Source organism: Lutra lutra, chromosome 6, assembly GCF_902655055.1.
Source record: "Lutra lutra chromosome 6, mLutLut1.2, whole genome shotgun sequence".
Classification (NCBI taxonomy): domain Eukaryota; kingdom Metazoa; phylum Chordata; class Mammalia; order Carnivora; family Mustelidae; genus Lutra; species Lutra lutra.
In genome coordinates, this window is record NC_062283.1 from 126,907,135 (window position 1) to 126,929,024 (window position 21,890).

A 21,890-nucleotide genomic window follows, 5' to 3' on the forward strand; every position below is an offset into this window, starting at 1 on the left:
CAGGCTCCCTGCTGAGCAGAAAGCCCGATGCGGGACTCGATCCCAGGACTCTGAGATCATGACCTGAGCCGAAGGCAGCGGCTTAACCCACTGAGCCACCCAGGCGCCCCTAGGCAGTGCATTTTTTTTTTTTTTAAAGATTTTATTTATTTATTTGACAGAGAGAGATCACAAGTAGGCAGAGAGGCAGGCAGAGAGAGAGGGGGAAGCAGGCTCCCTGTGAGCAGAGAGCCCGATGCGGGACTCGATCCCAGAACCCTGAGATCATGACCTGAGCCGAAGGCAGAGGCTTAACCCACTGAGCCACCCAGGCGCCCCTAGGCAGTGCATTTTAAAACTAAACATGAGGGGCGCCTGGGTGACTCAGTGGGTTAAAGCCTCTGCCTTCGGCTCAGATCATGATCCTGGATCCTGGGATCGAGCCCCACGTGGGCTCTCTGCTTGGCAGGGAGCCAGCTTCCCCCTCTCTCTCTCTGCCTACCTCTCTGCCTACTTGTGATTTCTATCAAATAAACGAATAAACTATCTTAAAAAAAAAAAAAAACTACACATGAAACTACCATACAACCCAGCAATTGCATTCTTGGACATTTATTCTAGAGAAATGAAAAGTTTTATGTCCACACAAAAACCTGTACATTAATGCTTATGTTTATAGCAGCTTTATTCAAGATAGCCCCAAACAGGAAATGATCCAGATGTCCTTCAACAGGCATATGGTTGAACAAACAATGGTACATCTACACCAAGGAATACCAGTCAGCAACATAAAGGAACAAACTACTGATAAATACAACAACCTAGGTATTCAATCTCCACAGAATATGATGAACTTATAAAAGCCAATCATAAAAGGTTCCATACAGTATGATTCCAATTATGTATCATTCTCAGAAAGACCTAATTTTAGAAATGGAGAACAGATTAGTGGTTGCCAAGGGTCAGGCATGGGATGAAGGGGAGGAAAGATGTAGTTACAAAAGAGCAACATAAAACATTTTTGTAGACTTGGAAATGTTCAGAATATTAACTATAGTAATGGACACATGGACCTACACAGGTAATAAAAATGTATAGAACTTACTATACATACACACGCACACTGATAAAACTGGGTACAAATAAATAAGTAAAACTGGGGCAATAGCAACAAGAAAAATTTTATCAGTATAAACATCCTAGTGATGATACTGTACTACCATTTTATAAAATGTTACCACTGAAGGAAACTGGGCAATATATAGAGGACATTCCTCTGTATTATTTCTTACAGGTATATATGAATATACAATTATCTCAATTTTCTTAGAATGAAATTAGTAACTCTATGAAGATCAAAATGGTATGTAATAAAAATAACTATAGCAAACTATTTGGCCTAAATATGAATGGTATGTATATAATTTTAAAAACTCAAAATACTGAAAAAAATGATCTAATTAAAATCACAACTATATTGAAAAGGTGTGGGGTGCCTGGGTGGCTCAGTGGGTTAAAGCCTCTGCCTTCGGCTCAGGTCATGATCTCAGGGTCCTGGGATCGAGCCCCAAATCGGGCTCTCTGCTCAGCAGGGAGCCTGCTTCACCCCCCTCCCCCCCCATCCCCCACCACCTGCTGCTCTGCCTACTTGTGATCTCTGTCTGTCAAATAAATAAATAAAATGTTAAAAAAAGAAAGAAAGAAAAGGTGTGAGAGAAATGTGCTTGTACCTGGAGGTGAGGCTGAAAAAGAGAGCAAATAGCCTTATCTTCCATAAAGTCAACTGATGATGCCTAAAACTAAAAAATCAAGAAAAGAGCAATAGTAGCATGTTATTTAGAGGTGAGGAAACAAAATTTTTATATCTATTAAAATAGTTGAGAAGCACTAACTACAGAGTTAGAAGTATACAGAGGCTGGGGAAGAAAGTCAAGAGAATATTTTCTTTTCCGGGGGGGGTGTGGATCACCATATAGATGTATATTTATTTAAGGTATAATGTCATACAATTCAAATGCCATACTATCCATCTATTTAAGTATACACCTTAGGGTTTTTGGTATAGTTACAGTTGTGCAATCATCACCACAATCAATTTTAAAACATTTTCATTTCCCCAAAAAGAAACCCAGTACCATTAGCAGTCACTGCCTATTTTCTCCCTTGTCCTGAGATGGATAGGTAAGACACATGTCTCACCCTGATTTTACACCTGCATAAAGTAAGTCAACATTGCCTTCGGTATTTATTACTGATGTTCTTTTTCTTTGTTCTCACAGATCTCTGTTAGAGGCAATGAATTCTCTGAACAGTCATTGGGGAATGATATAGGCAGCATCATCAAACAAATATTCCATCGCTCCTATTGCTTCACTTTTATAATTTTCCTAAGTTCAGAACAAACCAATTTAAGTCTAATTATCTCACCCTTGATAGCAATATGTATAAGGCAGGGAAAAGTCTATGAAATCCTACCATGATTTTGTGGTTTATGGTGCTAAATGATAGCCTTCGCAGACACCAATACTTTGAATTGTTCTTCTGCTTGTCACTATCTCCAGGCCATCCTTTACTTAGTAATACTCAGGATGGGTGAGCATAAAATGTATTTCATTCAAAAGGTAGTAGGAGAAGGCACCTGGTGGTTCAGTTGGTTAAGTGTCTGCCTTTGGCTCAGGTTGTAATCCCAGGGTCCTGGGATCGAGCACCACGTCAGACTCCCTGCCCAAAGGAGAGCCTGCTTCTCCCTCTCCTTCTGCCGCTCCCCCTGCTTGTGCTTTCTCACTCTCTCTCTCCCTATCAAATAAAAAAAATCTTTAAGAAAAAAAAAGTGGGAGGAGAGTGATTTTGAAAGTGAAGGTGGGAAGGGCAGGCTCTCTACCACAGGAATCTTTTTGAAGAAAAAATGCACATCCAGAAGCTAAAGATCTGGAAAGTGATCCCCATAACTATCCATGCCAAAGACCTTTGGGAAGTCTCCATGAACCCCCGGGGTACCTGAATACCAGTTAAATGCTCTCTTTCACCTCCAAGCCTTCACAAATCTATTCCGTAAAGCCAAAACTGTTTCCAACCCCACAACCACCACTTTCACCAGTCTAACTTCCTTTTTTTTTTTTTTTTTAATTTATTTGATAGACAGGGATCACAAGCAGGCAGAGAGGCAGGCAGAGAGAGGAAGGGAAGCAGGCTCCTCGCTGAGCAGAGAGCCAGATGTGGGGTTTGATCCTAGGACTCTGGGATCATGACCTGAGCCAAAGGCAGAGGCTTTAACCCACTGAGCCACCCAGGCGCCCCACCAGTCTAACTTCCATTTGTCCTTCTGGCCTCAGCTCATGTGCTATGTCCCTGGGATACTTCTTCTAATGCCCTAGGTGAGGACGGGTCCCCTGCTAGACTTTTACAGACTCTCCTTCTCCTATATTGACATTCATTACACCATGTTACCACTGCCTGTTAACTTTCCAGTCTTCCTGTAAGAAAAAGTAAGGTAAAAACATGGAGGGAGGCAAATCGAAAAGACTCTTAACTACAGAGAACAAATTAGGGGGTGAGTGGGGTGAGATGCTAAATGGGTGATGGGCTTTAAAGAGGGTACTTGTGATGAACACTGGATGTTTTATGTAAGTGATGAATCACTAAATTCTACTCCTGAAACTAATAATGCACTAAAATGTTAACTAACTTGAACTTTAATAAAGACTAGGAAGAAAAAAAAAACTTTCCTGTCTTCCTTTTAAGTTTGGGCACAACAAGGACCATATTCATGGCTCTATCCCACAACAGCAAAGTGCCTAGCACATAGTAGGTATACAAGAAATTCCTAGAAAGCCTAGAAAGCATGCAGTAAACAGTTCTCTCTTTTCATAAGAAAAATCCTGGGACTCTTGGCTCCTCAATGAAGGTTTCTTCCAACTCAGGAGCCATTGGCTTTACTGTCCCACATGTTTGGTGACAACTATTCAGTTCTGCAGCAACACATTTTCACCATCCCAGCTTCCTTCAGCTGATGGGGTCAATGGCCCAGCTGTTGAATTAATTCCATCATGGTGGTCTGGGACTAGGCAGAATCATGTTGGTTGCCAGAATAGTTTCTAAGAGGAGAAGGCACATTATACCATTCAGGCCATAGGAGAAAAACACCAAGGTTGGTCAAGCAGGAAGAGTGCAAAGACTACTTTTCTATAATAAGTTTTGTAGAATCATCTGACTCTTTAAATAGATGTATTAATAACATTTTAGGTAAAAATTTTATTTTTAAAATTTTTCTCTACTTCCCCTAAAGTTCAGAAGTGAACGGGAGTAATCAGCAGTAAAAATTTATGTTAATACTGAACATCTTATCTTGCCTACACTAGATAGTGTCCAAAAGATAGGGTCTGTCAGTTGCACAGTTTTATAATCATCAGTAGTAGAGCATCATTAGGCATCTTGCAGATATTCATTCCAAAGTTTTTCTTTATAGAGTAGACAACATTATGCTGTTAATACAGGACAAAATCGGGCGCCTGGGTGGCTCAGTCGGTTAAGCATCTCAGGGTCCTGGGATTGAGCCCTGCATCGGGCTCCCTGCTTGGCAGGAAGCCTGCCTCTCCTTCTCCCTTTGCCTGCTTCTCCCCCTGCTTGTGTTCTCTGTGTCAAATAAGTAAAGTCTTTAAAAATATATACATATAGGACAAAATTGGGGAGCTTGGGTGGCTTAGTTGGTTAAGCATCTGCTTTCGGCTCAGGTCGTGATCCCAAGGTGTTGGGATCGAGCCCCGAGTGAAACTCCCTGCTCAGCAGGGAGTCTGCTTCTCCCTCTCTCTGCACCCTGGCTCATGCTCTCTCTCACTGTCTCAAATATATAAATGAAATCTTGAAAAATATATATATGTGTGTATATATAATATACATATATATAAACAAAATCTAGATTATCACAGGAATTGTAGATTCCATATAATAATCATGATTTGAGCTTATTCTTTATCTTTAATAAGTCATTCACACAGAATAAAGCAAATCTTAGGGAAGCTGTTTTTTAATGCTCAGCACCCCCACCTTCAAAAAATTTTTTAGTCAGAAAGTCTTGAAAACTGGCATGGTATGTAAATAATATTCTTCATCCACAAGTTAAAAGATTCAGAATCTACAAATACTACCAAGAAAGGTAAAAAAAAATTTTTTTCAAACCAAGAAACAGACTCTTAACTAGAGAGAACAAACTAACAGTTATCAGAGGGAAGGCGGTTGGGGGATGGGTGAAATAGGTGTAGGGGATTAAGAGTATAAGAGTATACTTATCATGATGAATACTGAACAATTTATAGAATCGTTGAATCACTATAGTGTACACTTGAAACTAATATAACACTATATGTTAACTATACTGGAATTAGGATTAAAAATTTTAATAATTTTTTTCAGCTTTATTCAGGTATAATTGACAAATAAAACTGTAGGATATTTAAAGTATACAACATTGATTTGACAGACATTGTGAAAGGATTCTCGCCATCCACTTAATTCATACATGCATAATTTCACATATGGGAAGGTAAAATTTAATATATAAAATTTAACATCTTCTGTCCCAACTTCTAAATAATTTCTCCATAATCACATAATTCTATTTTATCTCTACTTCTAAGGTGAATAATCTTCCTTTAAATAATGACAACGATTAAAATTTTTAGATTTCATGTACAGAACTGTTGAATCATATATTGTACATCTGAAACTAATGTAACACTGTATATTAACTATATCAGAATTAAAATAAAAATAAATTTTAAAAAAATCTTTGGATTTCAACAATCTTTTCAGAAATATCCCACACTACCTTCAAATAACATCAATATGGATCAAAAATATATCAACTTATTTTTGAAAAGAAAGTGACATAGCAAAATGGATAAAAATACTAGTTTAGGTAAGATCTAACAAGTCTAAAGGATACAGACCAAAATATTAACAGTGATTATCTCTGAGTGCAGAGGATACAGTGAGTGATCATTCCATTACTTTTTTTCCTTTCTGCCTAGCCATTCAATTTTTCTGAAATGTACATATTAAAATAATTTTAAAGGACATAATAAAAAATAGCTCTACTATAATGATCTCATAACACAGCAGACATGCTCCTAAAACATCTCCTGAAAGTCAATGACAAAGCTAGAGGAATAAGCCTTCAAAATAAATGAAAGGTCACAAACAAAAAGCAGAAAGGAGAAACATAAGTGAACCCATAACTTCTCTTAATAAATACAGTACAGAACTAGAACTAGATCTTTCTGCATCTTCTTAACTACACAAAGAAGTAACCTGCAGAAACACTTGCACTGCACTTTGCATTACTATCACCTTCATTATGATTTTCAAAAAAGTATTTTAAAACTCACATAGAATTCTTAGCACTTACTGCTGTAAGGCCTTCATTATTACAAATGTTGACATCAGCACTGTATTCTAATAATTTACTCATGCATTTCTTCTGCCTGAAGAGAAAAAAGAGACACAGATAACTGGTATGAGAAAAATGGGCAAATGTCAACTATTTTACTGAAATATTGACTACACTCAACATTAGCTGATGGCAAGTATCAATCTATAGGTTTTTTTAAATGAACATTATAACATTTTAAATAAATCGAAAAAATTGTGACATATAAAAATATGTAACAGTGTATATATAATACCATATTATGTACCATGTAACATATACAATATTAACATGGATATACATATATAGTACTATACATGCAATATACAGAATAAATAGTATATAGAGTATATATGTATACATGTTACCATTTACTCAATCAGATCCTAAATTTCTTCATGCCATGAATTGTACATTTCTTTAATAAACTTAGTATTAAGCATAGTTAGATACTCTCAATGAAACTCAATAAAACTTTATTGACTGATTATTAATTATTCAATCTTCTGTCTTATAGCTAAAATTTTTATTAACTGAAAAAATCTTTTTAAAAGGAAACAAATTACTTTTTCTAGCTTTGGTTTTTGTACCTGAAATGAAATTAAATACTTAAAATCGGCATTATAATCAAAGAAAAGAAAGAAAAAGTTATGAAGTTATGAGTAAACTTCTAAGTTCAACATTTACAAAGCTCATCTAATACACTGTTCTGAAAACCACAGGAAATAAATCTTCAATAATCCTGAGACAACAGAACAGACAGCCCTATTAAAATGAATACATTGTTTAAAATATGTGTATGTGTGCCTATACCCATATTGCTGGATTTTGAATACATCTTCAAGAGCCTGTCTTAGACCACTGGCCTATTGCCAAAATAAACACTTAGGTGGAATGGGCCAGGAAAATAGTCCTAAGGAGGTGTTTAGGGAGTGGCTGAAGAAAACTCCAGAAATTGAGGCACCTGGGTGGCTCAGGGGGTTAAACTTCTGCCTTCAGCTGAGGTCATGATCTCAGGGTCCTGGGATCACGCCCCGCATCGGGCTCTCTGCTCAGTGGGGTGCCTGCTCCCGCCCCCCCACCCACCTCCGCCCTCTACTCCTGCCTCTCTGCCTACTTGTAATCTCTCTGTCATAAATAAATAAAATCTTAAAAAAAAAGAAAAGCAGAAATCCATAATGCTCCCCAAACCAAAAACGAATTGTAAAAGACAGCAATATTGGGGCGCCTGGGTGGCTCAGTGGGTTAAGCCACTGCCTTCGGCTCAGGTCATGATCCCAGGTCCTGGGTTCGAGCCCCACATCGGGCTTTCTGCTCAGCAGGGAGCCTGCTTCCTCCTCTCTCTCTGCCTGCCTCTCTGCCTACTTGTGATTTCTCTCTGTCAAATAAATAAATAAAATCTTTAAAAAAAAAAAAACAGCAATATTAGAGAAATGTATCCTTTTTTTCTCATTTAAAAATCATTATTAATATTTTATAGAATCTCAGTAGGTCAAAACAATCCACTAAATGAGCACTTATTTTGCCAGGAATTAGAACTAAAATATTAATTAACATATGGGCTGTGCCCTTTACAAAGTCAAAACTTCGCCCAAAAAATTAAGAAAAAATCATGTTTCAAATGTGACCAACAAGCAACCTAAGAACACACAACAATTTTGAAGTCTTTTTTTTTTTTTTAACAATCTCATCTAATCACTGGATCCTCCTGTATAGGAAGTAACTATTTTCCTGCTCAGATATTGCAACAATTATGGGAAGCTTATGGTAACCTAAATGACACAAGGGCAAATCATCCTAGTGCTGCTCTGTGGTAGCTTAACAGGCCTTCTACTGGTAAGGAGGGCAATTCAGTACCAATGTACCCAGCACTAACGGTTAATGAGAGGAATGTAGAGTGGGCCAGAAGAATTATAATACTCATTTAACAATAACTATGGGAACAAAACAAAAAACAAACTCCCAAAAACTGATGGACAAGGAAAAGGGGCAGAAGTCCCCCTGACTTCTGCTTCAGTCTAGACAAATATGGACTCATAAAGATATTATAATAAAAAGCTATTTCTTTCTTTCTTTTTTCTTCCTTTTTTTTTTTTAAGATTTTTATTTTATTTATTTGACAGAGATCACAAGTAGGCAGAGAGGCAGGCAGAGAGAGAGAGAGAGAGAGGAAAGCAGGCTCCCCGCTGAGTAGAGAGCCCGATGCGGGACTCAATCCCAGGACCCTGAGATCATGACCTGAGCCAAAGGCAGCGGCTTAACCCACTGAGCCACCCAGGCGCCCTCTTTTTTTTTTTTTTTTTTTTATTTGTCAGAGAGAGAGAGCACACGCACAAGCAGGGAGAGCAGCAGGCAGAGCCACTCAGGTGTCCCTAAAAAGCTATTTCTGAAAACATCAGAAATAACATTCACTCAAACCACTCAGCAAACAGTTATGGAGCAACTTTAAGTTGTACAAGCCACTAAGTAAAAAAACTAGTATCAAATATCAAAATTAATCTTTATAGAAACAGAAAGGGTATCCAAATTAGAAGTTATGGTAGGGTTATAAACTATTCTTACTCCTTCTTTCTTCACTGACTTGCCATGTGAATCAAGTGGGTTCTGTCATATTTCCTCACCTTTAAATGTAACAGTCTCCAACTTAAATGTTTTCACACCCCCAACCAAAAAAGATAAACACGTAAGGTGATAGTGATGGATGTGTTTACTAACTAAATGAAAGGAATTCTTTCACAGTGTATATGTCTATCAAATCATAATGATGTACACTTTAAAAATCTTACAATTTGGGGCGCCTGGGTGGCTCAGTGGGTTAAGCCTCTGCCTTCAGCTCAGGTCACGATCTCAAGGTCTTGGGATCGAGGCCCGCATCGGGCTCTCTGCTCAGCGGGGAGCCTGCTTTCTCCTCTCTCTCTATGCCTGCCTCTCTGCATATTTGTGATCTCTCTCTCTCTGTTTCAAATAAATAAAATAAATAAAATCTTTAAAAAAAAAAATCTTACAATTTAATTGGTTATATCTTCAACAAAGCTAGGGGGGAAAAAAAGGTAATGACCTCCTAAATGACTTAAGTCTCTGACTACAAGGGCAATAGACATTTTAACCCCACTGTATGCCAATCTCTCCTTTCACTTACAGTTGTTGATCTGGAGTACTGAGATATTTTTCTATGCGTAATTTTTTGAAAGAGCTTTGTTACTATCCGATAATGTATCTAACCTGAGAACATTTCAGCAAGGAGTGAATTCAGCAAGATGTATGAACTCAGGTGTGACACACTACAAATATAACCAGTGTTACTAATTACTATAAAAATGGTTGGTAATCAGCACATTTTTACCTTGTTACCTATTGCAACAGTGGACAACTGGTTCAAATGCTAAATCAAGAACTGGATCAGACCAAACAGGGTGATAGGAGTATGCCTTTCCATTGTCCAACCTAGATATCACTATAATTCTTATATTTTTTGTTCCACTTTAATCCCTGTATACAAAAATTTGGTCTCAGAATGATGCAGTACACAATTTTAGCCCCGTATCTCAGTTAGGCATCTACCGCAACTACCTAGAATCCCAGGTCAAAACAGGAAACAAAAATAATTTTAAGAGTAATCAAAAAAAGAGGGACGTCTGGGTGGCTCATTCAGTTAAGCATCTGCCTTCAGGTTAGGTCATGATCTTGGGGTCCCAGGATTGAGCCCCATCAGGCTCCCTGCTCAGCAGAGAGTCTGCTTCTCCCTCTCCCTCAGCCCCTCTCTCCCTGCCACTCATGCTCGCTCTCTCTTTCTCAAACAAACAAACAAAATCTTTAAAAAAAAAAAAAAAAAGAACAAAAAAGGGACGCATAGGAATATACCTTTTATTCTTTTTGAGGGTGAGGAGGAAAGACAGGGGTAGGGGCAAAGGGAGATGGGGAGAGTGAATCTTAAGCAGGTTCCATGTCCAGCACAGAGCCCAACACAGAGGCGGATCTCATGACCCTGAGACCATGAGCTGAGCTGAGATCAAGAGTTTGAAGCTTAACCGACTGAGCCACTCCAGAGCCCAAGAATATACTTTTATACAGAAGTTTTATATCATTTGGAGCATGTTTATAAACATAAGTTCTTCAAGCCCTGAGTCAAAACTGCTTTTTTTTTTTTTATTTTAAACATAATTCCAGCCATTTGGTATGGTTTCTCAGTCCAACAGAATTTTTTTTAAAGATTTACTTATTTTAGAGACAGTGTGCATGTACATACACATTCCTGCACAAAAGCAGGGGTCCTGGGGGGGAGGGCTAACAGGGGGTTGGGGGAGACAGAGAGATAATCTCAAGCAGGCTCCCTGATGAGTGTGGAGCCCAATGTGAGGCTCAATCACAGGATTCTGAGATCATGATCTGAGCCGAAATCAAGAATCAGATGCTTAACCAACTGAGCCTGGGTACCCAGGCACCCCTCAGTCCAACAAATTTTAAGACATGAAAAACAGTGGCAAGCAGAGGCAGATATGGATATATGACATCTGAAATTCTCCACAGAAAAGGGAGAAAGAAAGCCATAAAAAGTATAGTAGGGTTTAAAATAGCACACAATGGGGGCACCTGGGAGGCTCAGCTGGTTAAGCGTCTGATTCTTGGTTTTGACTCAGGTCATGATCTCAGGGTCCTGAGATGGAGCCCCATGTTGTAGGCCCCATGCTCAACAGAGAGTCTGTTTGATATTCTCTCTCTCTGCCCCTGCCCCCACTCTACCTCTCAAGCACCTCTCTTTCTCTCTCTCTCTCAAATAAATCTTTAAAAGAATAAAACAGCACACAATAACATAAACATGTTCATAATGAAGACCAGAGTTATTAGGAAAAGGTAAAAATAAATTTACATTTTGGAAATACTATTTTTATAAGGGGAAAAATTATTTAATAAAAAATTTCATCCACGTCGTCGCAAATGGCAAGATTTCATTTCTTTTGATGGCTGCATAGTATTAGCGAAATAAGTCAATCGGAGAAAGACAACTATCATATGATCTCCCTGATATGAGGGAGAGGAGAAGCAACATGGGGGGTTGAGGGGGTAGGAGAAGAGTAAATGAAACAAGATGGGATTGGGAGGGAGACAAACCATAAGTGACTCTTAATCTCACAAAACAAACTGAGGGTTGATGGGGGGAGGGGGTTGAGAGAGGGGGGTGGGGTTATGGATATTGGGGAGGGTATGTGCTATGGTGAGTGCTGTGAAGTGTGTAAACCTGGCGATTCGCAGACCTGTACCCCTGGGGATAAAAATATATGTTTATAAAGCTGTAAAAAAAAAAAAAAAAAAACAGTAATACATGAAATGAATTACCAGAAAGTTTTTGCCTTTGTGAGTGAACTGTGTTACTAATGTTTGATATGCCTTCTATGGAAATTGAGGTACATAAAGGCAAAATTCCATGTGGACAGTAAAAATATAAAGTGATTAAGAAAAAAAAAATTTCAAAAGGAAGGGTAGTAAAGACATTATTCATTTAGAAAGGAAAAGTAAGTTTTGGCACTGAAAGGAGTAAGCTACCCTAATTTAGAAAGCTTACTACGGTATAGCCCATTCTCAAAAAGATATAAATAAGGGGGCACCTGGGTGGCTCAGTGGGTTAAGCCTCTGCCTTCAGCTCAGGTCATGATCCCAGGGTCCTGGGATCGAGCCCCACATCGGTCTCTCTGCTTAGCAGAGAGCCTGCTTTCTCCTCTCTCTCTCTCTGCCTGCCTCTCTGCCTATTTGTGATCTCTGTCTGTCAAATAAATAAAATCTAAAAAAAAAAAAAAGATATAAATAAGCTGGGTATATTTACTCTGTCTTTAATTCCATTAATAAAATTAACTGAACAAGCGATTTGGACAATAAGGTATGGAAATAGATGTGGAAAAGAATCAGCAGGAAAAAGGACACCAAAACAAAGAGGTAACAATGATGCTTTTTAAAAAATAAAGTATCAGGGGCGCCTGGGTGGCTCAGTGGGTTAAGCCTCTGCCTTTGGCTGATGTCGTGATCTCAGGGTCCTGGGATCAAGCCCCGCATCGGGCTCTCTGTGCGGAGAGCCCGCTTCCTCTCCTTTCTCTGCCTGCCTCTCTGCCTACTTGTGACCTCTCTCTGTCAAATAAATAAATAAATAATCTTTTTAAAAAATAAAATAAAATATCATTATAATACAAATAAAAATAAACCTCAAGTATATTTTCAAGAAAAAATATTAGTAAACAATTTAATAAATTGTTAAATATGACAGTTATTTAAATACTGAATAAAATGACCCACGATCCTCTTCCCAAGGCAAATATTGGTCAAAAAAAATCACCAAAGAGTGCCTTGAATACTGTCAGTCCTAACAGATAGTACAGCTTAAGCTACTCAAGGAGACAAAATATTTACCCATTTCTAGCTGCCAAATGAAGGGGTGTACAGCCTGAAATATCTTGATAGTTAGGATTTGCTCCTTTCTTTAATAGCAGGACCAAGCATTCCACCGATCCACAACTAAAACAATATTAAAAACAGTTCAGATACATTCAACAAACAGTCACAGCTGACATACCTCAATTAAAAAAACAAAAAGCCCTATTAAACACATTATTTTTGAGGTCCATTAATAACCTACAATTTGATTTAACTTCTGTCACAAATAGTTAATATCCACTACTTTCAAGAAAGTACATTCTACTATGAAAGCTATGAAGTATTTGAGATGCTCAAATAAAGCAAAATAAAGTATAAACACATAAAAGAAACCACATAGTACTCTCAACGCTTTGACCTTCCAGAAGCCAAATTTATTATGAAAAATTAATTTTAACATATCTATCTAAGTACTGAAAGGAAGTTAGATATCAACTAACTGATAATTGATTGATTACATACTTGAAGATTATAGATAAAAATCATTTGCACACCTCAGTAAAAAATATAAAGCCAATGGCTTCATGTGCAGTTAACAAAATTTCATACTGGTAGGAGAGAAAAATTTCAGTGAATATACCCTCTCAAGTACATCCAGGAAAGACAACCTAACTGATCTGATCTAGAACAAGCTAAGACAGTGTATGGGAGACTTGAGTCTGATCTCAAGGTTAACGTATCTAGAAAAAGAATGCAAACACAGCACACTATGCTTTCAACACAATAAGAAACCATTCAGCAGTCTTTACTCATCTCTTCCCATAACTACTGTGGGACAACACTGATCCAAAGCTTACTGATCACTGTGCTAGACCAGACTTTAATCCAAAATATCCTTCTTACTTTGCTGCAATGTGAAGCAAGCTTCTTTTCACACGTCCAAATGCATAATTGACGTCAAACTTTGAATTTGATAGTAGCTCAGAAACAGACCTAAGCCAAAATAAAATAAAGGAGTCGATGCTGAAAATAAAAGCGTTTAAAAACATAGTAACGCAAGTTAATAGTCCTTTAGTTACTCTAACCAATTATCCAAAAAGTTCTGTCCCACGTCAACCAAAATACAAAGCACTATCCTCTAAGCATAGCATGGTAGCCAGCAGTTTCATCCAAAAAACAACTGCACTGGGGCACCTGGGTGGCTCGGGTCATAATCCCAGGATCCTTGGATGGAGCCCCACACTGGGAAAAAAAATCCCTGCTCAGTGGGGGGTTACTTCTTCCTCTCCCTCAGCCTCTCCCCCAGCTTGTGCTCTCTTAAATAAATAAAATCTTAAAAAAAAAAAAAAAAAAAAAAGAAGCAACTGCACTGACCTAAAAACTAATGTTGAAGGTTTCCTCATCCACTCATCTAAAAAAGGTATAGCCTATCTATATTAATTTTGGCCAAATAAGAAAATCAGATTTAAGTATGTTTTAGTTGTAGCACACAAGAAGTTTAAAGCAAAAAATTATTTATATTTTAAATTTGTTTCAAAATAGTTTCCTTGTCACCTTATTACATCAACTACCGAATGGCTAACCACAGCAAAGCTGCCTGCTACAAATATAAACATCTTATCACTCCGGCAGATAACTAGATCTCATATGCCTCCTGTAAAAAGTGTCCACAACACATCCATAAAAAGAACATGAAAGTAGAACATTAGAAAGTTAAGTTGTCAATCAACCCTAACCTTTTGCAATAAAGATCAGTAGTGATCTCTAACTGAAACCATCACAATATTTTTCTAATTGTCAGTGACCAGCCAAATAACTGACTTAATATCTGCTAATTCATTCAGAACATCTCTCACCATACAATTTTACAGCAGAGATGGACCTTGGAAAATCTTGGTTTTTATTCACAGACAATAACCTATAACAGAGGTTAAGTAACACGTCCCAAGACAACATCTATGTCCAAACTGTGTGTGCATTCATGTATGTGTACACAACACAGGTGAATTTATATTTTTTAAGTTTTGGGAGGGTTTTGTTTGTTTCTTTTTTTTTAAAGTAGGCTCCATGTGCAGTGTGGAGTCCAGTACAGGTCTTGAACTCAGGATCCTGAGATCAAGTTCTGAGCTGAGATCAACAGTCAGACACTTAATCAACTGAGCCACCCAGGCACCCTTCTTTTGCATATTTATACAAAAAAGATTAAACGTGAAATAGGCACTCACCTGTGCTGATCAGCCATAACCATTGGCATTAATGTATAAACAGCAGTTTCATTATCTGAGTAAAAAACAAAACAAAACAAAACTAAACAAAAAACAGAGAAAGAATTAATTTTTGTCCTATTTTTTTCCAAAGGGTAATCCTTAAAACTGCCTCAGAGTTTTCTTAATTCCATATAAAAAGTGAGAAGATGGGAAAGAAGGTTAAAGATAGTGTAGAATACCAGAGGCATTTCAAAATTTGCAACAATGCAAAATTTCTTATCTTAATGTTACGCCTCTTTACATCACCACCAAAGTGCTTAGCTTTTGGATTTGATGGGGAAAATAAGACCTAATATTTTCTGTAGCTTTAACAACAGAAATTTCTTTTACTTCCAAAAAAGTGTTTACCAACTTCATGTTTTATCAAACTTACATGTAGCTGGGGGAATTTTATGCATATATGGGTATTATAGATACATGGGCATTATAGATACACATGCTAAAATAATTTTTAAACATTAAATATACATAGTACTTGCTTCTTGCCAATATTATAACAAAGGAAATTATTTTAGAAGCTTTTACAAAACAGCATTAAAATCTTACTTTTCCCTGTTTCTTTACACTATTCACATTTTCATTTATATCTTTTATAGAATAAGTTCACAGAGATAAGATCCAAAAGAAAAGGTTAAAAGTCAACAATATCCATGATATTAGACTATACTCATGTAAATTTCAGCCTTGTTTGGATTTATTTTTATATATTACCAATGGTCATCTCAATTCAATGCATTTTAGAGGTTTATGGTTTTTTCTAAGTTATTTACAGAGAAGTAACTCTGACAACTCTTAAAATATTATGCCAATGCTAAAATTAAAGAGTTAAACTTTCAGGAGGAAAAAGGGTTTTTGCATAGTATCAAAGTATCTCCCCAAAATACTGACTAATTATGAAGGAAAATTTACATTGGAGAGCCCAGCAGATACCACCTTGATCAACTGATAAAGGGTAATATCACCAGATATAATACATATGGATATCATGTAATATCATGTAGCCTCTGATAGGATGATCCACTAAAAACAACACAGCATAAAGAACAGACAAGCCCAAATTAAGGGGAATTCCACAAAATACACAAGCAGTCCTCTTAAAAAGTCTCAAGGCCATTAAATACAAGAGAAGTTTGAAGGCTATTACATTTTGGGGAGGCTAAGGAAACATGGACAACTTAATGCAATGTAGTATCTTTGACTGGATGCTAAATGAGAAAAAGGACATTGATATTGATAAAACTCACGAAATTCTAATAAAGTCTGTAATGCCGTTAATAGTATTATGCCAATATTAATTCCTTAGTTTTGATAAGTGTACTATGGTTAACAAGATGTGAACGTAATGGGAAATTGGGAGAAGGGGAACCTGTACTATTTACGCAACTTTTCTGTAAGTCTTAAATTACTTAAAAATAAAAAGTTTTAACAAAAGAAGGAAAAAGTGGAATTGTTATCATTGAAAGAGTCTTAAGAGATGATCAACCAAATATAATATGTGGACTCTGGGTACTGATCCAAAAAACCAACTGTAAAAGGATGATTCTTTTTTTTTTTTTTTAAAGATTTTATTTATTTATTTGACAGACAGAGATTACAAATAGGCAGAGAGGCAGGCAGAGAGAGAGGGAGGGAAGCAGGCTCCCCGCTGAGCAGAGAGCCCAATGTAGGGCTCGATCCCAGGACTCTGGGATCACGACCTGAACCGAAGGCAAAGGCTTTAACCCACTGAGCCATCCAGGTGCCCCTAAGAGGATGTTTCTGAAAGAAAAAAACTTAATAGGGACTTGATGATAAGAAAAATTATTGCCATTTGTGTTGGCTCTACCAACAGTATTGTGATTATGTTTAAATAAAGCTGTTTACATATCTAGAAATATATACTGAAGAAATGTATACCGCAGAGAAGGAAAAAAATTTTCACCATTTCTTCACATCTTTGTTCATTATTTCAGTATTTGTAAGTATATCCATGAAAAGCAATTTGGTCCTAGTCAGGACTATTCACAAGTTCAGCATGAAAAAGCAACAATTCTTTCACTACAAAAAAAAATAATACCAAAAATCCTAGTCTAACAGACCACATGTTTTAAACCATTATCTAAAAGGCACTGTTCTAAACACTTTACATACATCATCTCTTTTATCGTCACAACCACTTTATGAAGTAGGTACTATTATTATCCCCATTTTACAAACAAAAAAACCAAGCACCAAATTAAGTAATAAGCTATGATGATGATATTAGGTTATTAAGCTTGAATTCAAACCTGTCTGATTGCAGAGGCCACACAATAAAAATCTTACAGTGTACACCCAGTATACTACATCCAGTAACCAAAAGGTCTACAATACAATACTTAGTTGTTCATGTGCAATACATTCTAATTTGTTTTATTCTCTTCTATTTCATTTTTTAAAATGCTGACTGCAATAAATTGTTCTCATTAACTACTAGTGAGTCACCACCAGCAGCTGAAATATACTGCATTAAGCCTCCCTGGGCGTGGCAACATTCTTTATCTCTCATATGATACACGCCCCAATAAACATCTGAACTTCCAAACCATGACAATTTCATTAAGTCTCTCCATAATAAGCACAGTCATAAACAGGAAGTACCCTCATGTTTAAACTTATAAATCAAGTTCATACCTAATTTTAAGTAAGCATAAGCTTCATAAGGTTCACATGGGTTTTATTTAATAGGGTGTTTGTTTAGACAAAATTTATATATAGATCTCACTTTTTAATTCACATATAACCTTATAAAAATATAGCTCACATACATTAAATGGTATGAGGAAATAAATATAACCATAACTATGATGCTAGAAAGAGCCTACCCAGGAAATAGTATACTATGGAAGAACAATAAAATTTGTTCTCACGTGCTTCCTTCTCCACACTCAGGAAGACACCTTAAGAACTAGGTATACAATTAAAGTTTTCAGATTGATTAAAAAAAAAAAGTTTAATCTCTCACTTTTTCAGAGATGTTGGCCATTTTGATTAGCTGATAAAGTTCCAGAACTCCACAACTAAAAGGAAAACCTTAAAGAACAGGGAGCTCAGATTCATTATGCACTATTTCTCTTTAAACTACCAAATGGGAGTAATTTTTTATTTATTTATTTTTAAGATTTCATTTATTTATTTGACAGAGAGACAGTGAGAGAGGGAACACAAGAAGGGGGAGGGGGAGAGGGAGAAGCAGGCTCCCCGCTGAGCAGGGAGCCTGATGAGGGGCTCCATCCCAGGACCATAACCTGAGCCAAAGGCAGACGCTTAAGGACTGAGCCACCCAGGCACCCCAAATGGGAGTAATTTTTTAAATATTGATTATCACCCTAATCATCATTCAAATATATGCTAATATGGGCTTATGTTCCATTATCTTATGAAACAAGCTATATTCACCGTAAATTCAGTAAAGACTATTTTTTCCACAGAATCAAATACTATATACCAATTTTTTAAAGTCCACTGAGAATTTATATCCCTAGAGTAATAGCTTATTCTTCACTTCCCCTCTCTCACAAGAATATTCTTATGTTAGCCCTGTCCAGGATGACTCAACAACCTGCACTCCATTATTTAGTGATATTACTTAAAGGTAATACTCAGGTTTTCATCATCCCAAAGAAACAATAAAAGTGCTCTACCAGAATCCAGTTTGGTAAATCAAATCTGCAGTTTAATCCTATGCAACAAAGTTAATTTCAGAATAAAAGCTGATTAAAAATTTTCTAACCTTAATAATGTGTTCCAATTAGGTGCTTATTAATTATCGAATTCTAACAAGGCAAAATAAGTATCTGAATATTTTCCAAATTCAGAGCGATCTCAGAACTTCTGTCCAGTCTTTACAATGCGAACACAACAATCTGGATTTTTATAACACACATACATACATACTTGAAAGAGCCCATCTCAGAGAATTCAAAAAGAAAGATCCATCAGAACTTAGGGACGAAGACAAATTAAAGAAACAAGATGAGCACCATTCATCATAATGAAAGAAAAACAAATGAAAGCCAAGATTTCACTTTTGCCTAGCAACATGGGAAAAAGTTTCATTTTTACTACTACTCTAGTTTCCAGGGGCTCTCAAGACTGTTGGTGGAACATTCTAAAAAGTAAGCTGAGAGGCTGATACTCAGAGCTTTAAAAATGTTGATTTAATTAGATCTATAAATCTTTTTCTACTTCTAATCATAAGGAAAGACTTAAAGGAAGACTAAGACTTAAAAACTACAAAGCTACTCCTCATAAACGCTATTATCAAAACAAAAATTAAATTCAGTATTTGTTACATGTATCCTATGAAAAGCTGCAAGGTCATTAGGCATATTTAAAGATATTTTAAAATGTGATGTTTTCTAAAAGCAAAATAAAAGACTATATACAGTATGATCTTAATTTGGTAGAGAACGACAGAAAAAAATAATAGAAGGAAATAAAGAAAATACTGTTAATTACTGAATGGCAGAATAACAATTTTTTGAATTTTTCTTTCTTGAAATGTTCTACAATGAAAATATATTACTTAATTTTAAGACCAGGAAATATTATCAAAGTCTTCTAAATAATATTTGTGTAAAATATAGTGGGATATAAACTAAGCAACAGAATTGCCAAGTCAGTGAAACTGTGCATGCTGTGTTCTTCACTAATCTATACCAATAATTTGTGGGAAATGAATGAGGACAGCACTTAAGAAATGGATTTAAAGGTAAAAGTTGGAAAGAAAACATGGAAAGTAGAAGCTCAAGCTGGAAGTCCAGTTACTAAAATCATAATTATTTTCAGTCAACTACTTCATACTAGCAAAGTACCAAGCAGAAAATTATGTTTCAGAAAGTCAAACAAATCAACCCTATTCTTAATCTTAAATAGAGCCTAGGGGGGAATTTTTTTCATGAAAATTATCCCCAAAGTTCCCAGTCCCACATTTATTATTACATGACTCCCTCCCAATGTCTCCTATAACCTACAAATCATTTCTCCAGCAGCAATTCAAAGAAAGTTTTGAAAAATGAAAGATACACTAATACATTAAAAAAATAATAATAATAATCACCAGCCCCCACCTCCTAACCCGTCTCTCACTGGGCCACAGAGGCAGCACTGCCATCTCCCACTGCCACTGAAACGTAGGAATTCGTGAGGCTGCAAACAAAACAGCTTCATTCCTCATCTTCCTTATTGCCAGTGCTTTCTTTACCTGTACTAAAGAAACCCTGGCACGATGAACTAAAATTCCTGAACTACGAGGATCGTGCCTTATTCCTATTTGTAAAAGGTCCCCAACACACACTTAACATCTGATGAATAAATGAAGAATGAAGACAGGCAGGCATAGTTTCAAAGTGTATATACACACACGCACAGTACTTTAAGGGCACATATTTGATATTTAACACGCTTTTGTCTGCCAAAATATCAAAATACAGTACTCTCCCATTTCCGAAGAGAAAAGAAAGGCTACTTGATTCCCGCTCTGCTGCTTAAAGTAAAAAATACTATTTTGGTGCATCTCTCTACCCCCAGCTAGCAACGACACCAAAATGACCCACAACTGTAATGTTTTCTGAATCCGGGTCTCCGCCATCCGACTGATATTTTTGCCCCTTTGCCAAAACCCCAAATCGACGGTCGGGAGACTTCTGTCTTGCTTCTTTCAGCACCAGTGCCCACAGAGCCCAGACCCTCCCCCAAACTCCCACCTGCCTGGGTGGGAGCAGCGGTCGAGGGGTAGTCGGGGGTTCCAGCCTGGCCCCTCCCAGCTAAGGAAAGTAAATGTGGGCGTTTTCTCCGCTTTGGGTTAGTTTATCCACCCGACCTCGCCTCAGCCCGAGCCCTGCCCCCGCCACCACACGGCTGCCCTAGACACCCCTAACCCCCTGCCCCGCTCACCGTCGGGTAGCTCGACCGTGCGCGCGCGGCGCAGCGAGCGCGTCAGGCGGTTGAGCTGCTCCATCGCTCTCTCCATCCTCGGCGCGCCCTCCGCGCCCACCCCGCCGCGCCGGCGGCCTCCGCACCCAGCGCCCTACATCCCGCCCCGGTGCCCGTTTGCAGGGCCGTTAGAGGCCGCCTCCTCCGCCGGGGGCCCGTGGACGGCCGGACCCACCACTGACGGGACACCCGAGGCTGCCGCTCTCGCCCTTCCTGCCACCGCCGCCGCTTCCCTCCCGGTTTCGCACAGCCTTCTGGGAACAGTAGTTCAGAGCCGGCCGACTCGCGCGCCTGAGGCGGAGCCACGCTGGGTGCGCGGGTGACTCCACGCCCAGACTACCCAGACGCCATGGTAGAGAGGTGAGTGCGGGAGGCGAGGCAGACGCTGGGCGCACCCGCAAGTTCCTGGAGAGACTTGCTCTGTGGCCCCACGCCCTCTCAGGCCCGCCAAAGTTGTACAGGAGAGCAGCAGCTTCTTTCATTTTGGTCACTCTCCTATATAGCGGATTGGAGTTTTGCACAGTTCTTAAACCCATCCTCCTCCTCAGTTTTTGTACGTTTTGAAGATGCATGAACTGCTGAAATAGTATATTTTTATGTGTCAAACTTAAAAAAGAATAAACTCAAATGCAAAACAGATACACGTTTTCTATCACTGCAGGTAGCTTAATTATTTGTCTCCCCTTTTGGGCGACTTCATGAGGGCAAAACACCACTCTATCTTGTGTCTTGTACTACCATACTTACCACCTGACAGAAAGAGGGAACTTTAAGGAAAATCTAGATGATGACATTCTGAAAGGAAATTTTCGTTTCTTTGGTACAGTGCTGAAGCGTCAAGGCGATGACAAATCCCAGTGGGGAATCCAGACTTTGATTTTGTGAGTTGCAAAAAAATTTGACAG

The 21,890-nt window shown here is 37.9% G+C and overlaps 1 protein-coding gene across 7 annotated transcripts in view; it reads right to left on the bottom strand.

Moving 5' to 3' along the window:
• HACE1 (HECT domain and ankyrin repeat containing E3 ubiquitin protein ligase 1) overlaps positions 1-21,193 on the bottom strand; it is a 119,972-nt gene extending 98,779 nt beyond the window's left edge. Inside the window, exons 1-5 of one of the 7 annotated variants that reach the window (XM_047733419.1) lie at positions 20,947-21,192; positions 14,989-15,070; positions 13,667-13,756; positions 12,800-12,904; positions 6,383-6,458 (exon numbers count right to left, since the gene is read on the bottom strand). In XM_047733419.1, coding sequence (XP_047589375.1) covers positions 6,383-6,458; positions 12,800-12,904; positions 13,667-13,756; positions 14,989-15,070; positions 20,947-21,022 — 429 coding nt within the window. In that variant the 5' untranslated portion in view covers positions 21,023-21,192. Of the gene's footprint in view, positions 1-6,382; positions 6,459-9,746; positions 9,869-12,799; positions 12,905-13,666; positions 13,757-14,988; positions 15,071-20,946 lie in introns of those variants that run through there. The other 6 variants (XM_047733418.1, XM_047733420.1, XM_047733416.1 and 3 more) reach the window with 6 other exon arrangements.
• Between the last annotated feature and the right edge of the window lie 697 nt (positions 21,194-21,890).